General features: G+C 44.8%; 1 protein-coding gene across 1 annotated transcript in view; it reads right to left on the bottom strand.

The window, feature by feature from the left end:
• Window positions 1-3,869: 3,869 nt before the first annotated feature.
• LOC308153043 (storkhead-box protein 2-like) overlaps window positions 3,870-7,555 on the bottom strand; it is a gene marked incomplete at both ends in the record, with an annotated part of 54,888 nt that continues 51,202 nt past the window's right edge. The window contains 2 exons of the mRNA XM_080526131.1: window positions 3,870-4,074; window positions 6,593-7,555. The exon at window positions 6,593-7,555 is cut by the window's right edge and continues 1,438 nt beyond it. Coding sequence (XP_080382257.1) covers window positions 3,870-4,074; window positions 6,593-7,555 — 1,168 coding nt within the window. The remainder of the gene's footprint in view (window positions 4,075-6,592) is intronic.

The following is a 7,555-nucleotide window of genomic DNA, read 5'->3' as shown; positions in this document are numbered from 1 at the left end:
CTGTTTCTGAGTCCCATGACTTGAGATTCGATTAACAAGTTAAAATACAGTATAGAAGAATGGACTTATCATTAATCATTAGTTATGAAAGTATAAAATCAGTACAGGAAAATAGAATATCATAACAACAGGTGCAAAATTGTTGTTAGCACATATTATTTAAATTAGCACATAGTACATGATTTATCACTTCTAGTTATTTTAATACAAATTCCCAACACCATCGCATGTGTTGGATTTTATCGGAGGTTTGAAACAACGTCTAGATTAGAATCACTTATTATTACTACTTCAAAATGTACATAGGAGTATATAAATGCACTAGGTGCACTAGACATATGGAAGCATATAGTAGACTAAATTCAAATGCTAATGCAATATGAGATTGCAATTGCATGTTCCACTTTTGCATGCATTCTTTCAGACAATATTCAAATTCAAATGCAATTCTAATGATTTGCATTTTCATGTAACTGATGTGCACATTCGCTGTCAATATTCAAATTATAATAGCTTTATGCTTCCATATAGACACAGTCCTATCATTGTTGTGTGTTATCTAGTTTATTACTCCGAGGTCACTGAACTCCCTTCAATATCTTGTAATCTCTGGACTTTGGGAGTTGGATAATTACATGAGTGTTTGTTCGTAGACTAACTCAGCGCGGAAAAAAGTAATACATTACTTTGTATGACTTTGTACATTACAACATGTGCTTTTTATAAGTAACCAATCGAAGTTGTTTGGTTGAGGTTGCTGATATGAGATTGTTTTTGTATGTAAAATAGATGTTGCAGTTCCACGTTGCTGTATCCAGTAGTTGAAGTATAGCTCGCCCTCTAGGGGTTGTAGATGGGCGGTGCGATGTTTATGCTGTACTCGTTTTTATAAAGGGTCACTACTGAGGTGTCGCGGTGCTCTAGTCTAGCAGCAGCATCTGCAGGTATGACCACTTCTGATGCTCTAACACTCAAATAAAGACATTGGGGACGTATAACCAAACATGTTATTTTATTATCTTAAAAAGTAACACAATCCCCAAAGGGTATATCACATACACTACAACAACAGTAAACACCATTACTACACAAGGGACTTTTAGATATTATAGACATAAAAAATCCCTCTTATTGTTTAAATTATTTTACTAGGCATGACAGATAAACATCATTTACAGTATGACATACCGTCACAATTAGAAACAATGTTATTGAACTCCATTATAAATCCGCAATGTTAAGGGAAGACATTTCATGGACTGTCAGCATTTCATATGAAATATTTTCAATATAAACAGAACATCCTTCGTGGATGGATTTTTACAGCAACCAGAGACCAGGCATTTATTTCAGTGCAAACGTGATAATACAAGGCAGTCTTGGCTGCGATTCTCCCTTTTGATTTCAGAGGGAATTTGATCGTGTTGATCATATTTGAGAAAGAGCTCACAAAAAACTGAAATGGACCATTTTCAATGTGTGATTGGGACTGGAAGCGTCCCAGTGTGATAAGGTTGACGCCAGTCCCTTTAGTTGGATCCTATTGGAGGAGACATGGGCGATGATGGTACACAGCAGAGCAGGGAGCAGGGCTCATTGGCTGGGAGAACATTGATGTCATGTACCAGAAGAACATGCTGTGCTCTGATAGGTCACTTTTAGACTGTTGCTATCCCTCACATAATTTAACAGAGGAGAGGAATACTTTGTCCTATATCAAACCCAAGGCCCAGGGGGTTGTTAAATGTGGAAATGTGGAAATGTGAGAGTACTTCAGTTTAAGGGGTATACAAGACACCAGCACCCACATTATTATCATGACCTATGATAGAGACAGGGTGCATTCCTAAATCTTCAATCGTTGTCATTACCAGCAAGGAGGTTCAATGGGTTCAAATTCACTGAGGCCAAAATAGATGGTTTGATGACTTAAGATATCTATGAATTGCATGTGAACGTCAGAAAAACAACCACTTTGCCTCAGCCGCAAATACCGTAGGCTAGCGTTTTAATAGGCTTTTTTTTATAGTGTCATTAAGTATACTCCTTCAACTAAACTGTAATCAGCTAGCTGTTGTTCCAGCTTGTTGTACCAGCAGTGCAAGAATAAAAAAACAACAACAACATAGTCCTAAGGGATGACATTTCTGTTGAGGAGGGAAGAGAATCTGAGCGTGGACTGAGTGGGGACGGAACACCACTGAAATACTCCGAGCGGCTGAATAGTCAAGTTAGCACAGCTAGGTGAGCTCTGCTGTGAGAATGACAGAAGGAGAGTCCAGCACTTTGAAGTTGTGTGTGTGTGTGTGTGTGTGTGTGTTTCATTTCAAGAGCGTTTACATTGACATTCACAGGATACAGGCTGATGATGGACAGTGTGATAAGTAAGAGGAAAAGCCATTACTTGTTGTCTTTTTGCTGTTGTGGAGGTAGTTGTATAAGAGAGTATCAGAGAACATAGGGGTAAATATGACAACTTAATGTAGAAATTGGGCGGTGGTGGTGGGGTAGGGGGGGCTGGGCGAGGGAGTTGAGGGATTATCTGCTTCTGTATAAAGGGGATGGTTTTTCGCTGTCCATATTCAAAAGTCCCTTGATGTAAATTTGAACATCAAATGCATTCAACAGGAAAAATACAGGTAATAGTAGCACCAGGAATTGTGACATTTTGTTCCAATAAAAAGAAAGTTGCTGTTTCCATTATTGGCCATGACTGCCATGTAGTACTGCTTTGAAACTCTGAATCACAGAGCCTTTTTCCCCAAATCTGTATTTACAACATACCGAAATGTGCCAAAAGACCTGATTCCCATGTAAACGTCAGCTCTAAGAGCTCCCATGTTCAGAACAGTTGGATTCTCTATCAAGTAATGCAGAGAGACAACAGCAGTGTTGGGGCTGGACTCTGACACCTACCCTACAGAGGGAGATGGACTGGACATGCTCTACTGGGGGTAACACTTTCCTTGAACCTTCAATCTGGTCATAAGGCCGTCATTTTACTGTCATAACAATGACAAAATGGAGGGCATAAACAGTTGTGACAGCTGAAGTGATATAAATGGCATCAAACTTCATCAAAGTCAAAGACCAAAAACGTTACTCAGGTATGATAACTGGCTAGCTGAATGCCAATCAATTTAGCAGACCTAAATAATACTTTGTGTCATAACAGTGTAATCGTCATAGGTTGACACCAGCTGTGATGACAGTTAATGATACATCATAGGCCATATGACAGAGAGGTCAGGCTAAGTGTCACCATAATAAACAATACAGCAGAGCTCTGTTATGTGAACACGACACTGTGTCAAAGCTCCATCTGAGCCAGTAGAGGGGGCTAAAGAGCACGTTTAAAAAAGCTGAACAGCCACATATAGCCAAAACATGGTAAGAGTGTAATTACGCGTGACCTGAGATTAAAAGATTATAAATTTGACACCAAAACAAATGAGAGAATGTCAACTGGCAGGCTTAAGTCAAACAAAACCACAGTAGAGAAATAAAAACTGCTCAGTGAAAACAAACCAAAACATAAAAAGAATTGTAGAATTACATGATTTCTTTTTCTTCTAGGTTAGAATGGGTTTGAAAAAAGACCAATGCCTTCCAATCTTTTTCTATAAACGTCCTCCGTGATAAAAGTGGTGTTACAATGTAGTGGTGAGTATCACAAATATTACCCAACAGAAGATGATGACGAGTTGAAAACCATTGAATGACACATTGACAGTGTAGGACCAGTCCTTGAGCTGGCTTGTGACGATGCTGTCTGAATGCTGTAACAGTCCCGGTGATAGTGTGGAGAGTGTGGTACATCCCACAGCCAACACCCCTCCCCCCCCCCCAACTTTGACCACTGTCCAGTGTCACACACTTGTGATGGAGGCTAAACAGTTGGAGGGTTTCTGCAGTTTCTCAGATTGGGCGCTGGGGGGCTCCGGAATGGTCCGGAAGGTGAACGGTGGGCCGTTGCCGCTGGCGATGCCCAGGTGGCCGGGACTCAAGGCCAGGTTCTGGCGTCGGTTGCTCTCCACGATGCTGGAGGTATTGGAGGCCAGGCTTTCTCGCGTGCTGAACGAGGGAAGGAAGAAGAGGAGGGGAAGGGAGAGAAAAAAAAGAAGAAGAGAATGGTGAAGAGAATGAAGAGAAAGAGAGAGGGAGGAACAAGAGGACAGATACATTTATATGCTAGGCTTCCTTCGCCGGTCTGGAATAGCGTCAGAGTTGAATTGTTTACATGTGTCGCATATAAAAGTTCTCCAGTTATTGGCAGCAGACGTGAGGTTAGGAAGTTCTCTTAAAGCAAAACAAAACCTGATCTCTTTGACTTTAACTCAAATTGCTGTAACCAAGTGTAACCACAGCTCTGAGGGGAGCAGGGAGGCAGATAGAAGACCATAAATTATGGCAAATGCCGTTGGTTCAGTTTGCCTGACCTAACTGCGCACAAATGTAATACTCTAAAAAGTGCAAACTTGCTCAAGTATATGACATGACCCAGGTCTGGTAAAGAAGGGTGTGAGAAGTGACGATGGATGACGCAACAGAGAGGATGGTAACCAAACCCCTAATCAAATTAGGATTCTCCTTCATGGTGTGTCATTGATTTTATTAACCACAGAAATTGCTTGCAACATACTCATGATATTCGTGTCTGTACGCCAGAGTAGTCTGCAGGTTGGATCATTTCATAAAAGCATCTAAAAAAAAACTCCTGAGCAGGCCTGCATGTGTCTTTCACCGCTAGACCTGGTCACCCATGAAAGTTGGATGTGCTTCTGGTCAGTGCCTCCATCTGCGAGGCTGGGGGGAGGGGGGGCAGGGGTTGAGACAGGGCTGGCTGGGGATGGAAGGAGGGAGGAAGGGGATGGGCCCAAAGACCAATTCCACACATCTGTGGACAAATGCCCTTTCCAACAGCAGTCACACAGGAGATTAGTGACATCTGCACTGAATGACTTCCACATGTCTGACGGTTACATCACCCGTGGGTTTGGGCTGCAAACACAACACAGTGCCGCCTAGACGAAATACGTCAGGGTCACACGTCTCCATTCTCCCTCTAACAACAAGAACAACATATTCACAAGTCCACAGAAAACGACTGCTCAAAAAGGTGGCCCATCTTGTTTCAATAGGGATCAGCTGAATACTGAGACTTTCTCCTCTATTTCTGGCCTGAGGGGAGAGCGCCAGCTCTGGAGATGTGTAGCTGAGGGAAGGGAAGGGACAGGGGGGGGGGGGGGGAGATCACTGGAGGTGAGGGAGGGTGGCTTAGGGGAGGGAGTGGAGATGAAGAGGACGGAGGGGGTATAGACGAGAGGTGAGGGAAGGGAAGGAACAAAGAAAGGGAGGTAAGTGGAAGCAAGGGTGGTGGTGGTGGTGATCGGGGGGGGCCTCAGCCAGAAAACAAATGAGGCGATGGTCCCAGAGGTTGTGAAGTGCAAACCTAAGCGTGATCGAGACCATTCCAACCCAGGCGTCGCTAACCCAGGCATCCATCTTGTTTACAGGCTGGAGCATGTGGTCAGGGTTAGACACAGGAAGACACATGTGACTCTAATGAATGAACCCTCACACATTCCCACTAGAGCCGGAGGGGTGAAAAGGATTTTTGCACAAACATCCACAGTTAATGTGAAAAAGACCTTGCTTTTGTCTGTGAAATGTTAAACCTCTTTAATAGGCAGTATTTAACATAGGCAGTATTTCTTTTTTTAAAAACACCCATAATACAATATTACACAATTGAAAGAACATTAAAAAACAAAACAATGTGTGCAGTCCTTCCTTCGATTGAAATCACATTTGGACAAGTCTCTGTTTTTGGGTGTATGGCAGGTTCAGACTTCGGAAGTTCTTTGTGTTTTAGGTAGATAATGCCTGAGTTACTCCCTCTGTCTCTCTCTGGGTATAGATACACATCAAGACTCTCCATACTCGTGTGTTGCACATGGGACCAAAAAAGGTAAACGTTTGTGCTGAAAATGAGGCCATATGGGGGTTTGGGGGCCTCAAAAGACATATTTTAGTGGCAGATACCATGTATTATGAGCACAAAAATATAATCCTACAGAAACACAGATGTTCGCTTGCATAGAGGTAATTCAAGACTAGGAATGTCACTGTTGAAAAAAACATGAATGGTCTGAGCGAAGCAAAAACATCAGAAAGAAACAACAACTAAACAAAGCAAAGCAAATCCATTCAGAGCAAAAAGGAAGGTTTGAAAACAGAAAAGCATGGGCTGTTCACATAAATGAAAATTTCAATTTGGGATAAAAAAAAGAAAAAAAAAGTAAAAGAATGATTGTAGAGGCCAAATATTTAGTCTCTACAGGGCTATAACACTTGATAGGTTGTAAACCAACCATGATTCAGTAGAATCAATAGCACGTGTGTCATTTTACCGGTACCGTTTTCTTTCTCAAGTGAGAACAGTTATCGCACCAACAGTCTATTCACAGAATAAGCTTCCGTTACCACAGACCACACTAACAGAGTGACTGTGTGTGTGTGTGTGTGTGTGTGTGTGTGAGTGTGTGTGTGAGTGTGTGTGTGTGTGAGTGTGTGTGAACCCAGGTCTTACCGTGGAGAGTTAAAGCCACTGTCCACGGTGACACTGCTGCTGTCCATGCTGTCCAGCCTGGCCGAGTGTGCCGACTGCTGGCTCTGGTTGTTGTCGCTCTCCTTCGGCCCAGGGAAGGTCAGGTTCCTCTCAAACCTCCGCTGGAGGTCCCTCTCCTTCTCCCTCTCCAGCAGCCACTGCATGGTACCCCCGCCTCCAACCCCTCCCCCTCCCCCGCCTCCTTCCGGAACCTTCTGCTCCTGCTCCGGCCCCCGCTTGGCTGAGCTGGTGTCCTCCAGCTCGTCGTCGTCGGAGACGTTGTAGTAGTCGAAGGAGGCCTCCGCGGCGCAGGACGCCTGCTCCAGTCCCGCGGGGCCCGATGACGGGGTCGCCACCAGGGGGCCGGGCTGGTCGAAGTGCTCCTGGCTGTCCAGCACCTCGGACGACGACGACATGACGGGGGTCTTCCGCAGCGTGCTCGTCTTGGAGTAGCTGGTTTCTACGTAGCCGCCGGGCAGCGCGTTCGGGGGAGGTTTGAACAGAGTGTCTTTGCTGAAGATCTCCTTCCGTTTGTCCATCGTACCGGAGGAGGTGTTGTGGTGCTGTGCCGAGCGGCCGTTGGGCAAGGGCTCTGGCATCTGGCAGGGCAGGGATAAGCTCACCCCGTTCTGTCCCTTGATAGAGTCCTCCTTGTACTCTGTGGGGTGAGGGGTCTGTCTGTCCGACGGACAGCCCATCTTCACCCCCGGGGGTAAGCTGTCGTGACTGGGCTTCCCTAGGGGACTGGGGGCCGTGAGCACAGCCTCGTTGGACGCATTGCACTGGAAATAGTCCTCGGGCGTGGGTTTGGGTGAGTAAGCCTTCAGCTCGCCGTAGGCAGGTAGACTGTCTCTACTCTTGCTCTTTTCAAGTGTCCTCCCTCCGTCAGTCCCGCAGACGTCCGAGTGTAACTTAGCAGCAGGGGGCGTGGCTCGGGAGTGGGCG

Source organism: Nansenia antarctica (genome assembly GCF_963989245.1).
Source record: "Nansenia antarctica genome assembly, chromosome: 3".
Classification (NCBI taxonomy): domain Eukaryota; kingdom Metazoa; phylum Chordata; class Actinopteri; order Argentiniformes; family Microstomatidae; genus Nansenia; species Nansenia antarctica.
Note: the sequence above shows the minus strand (reverse complement) of the source record. Positions and strands in the feature narration are given on the sequence as shown.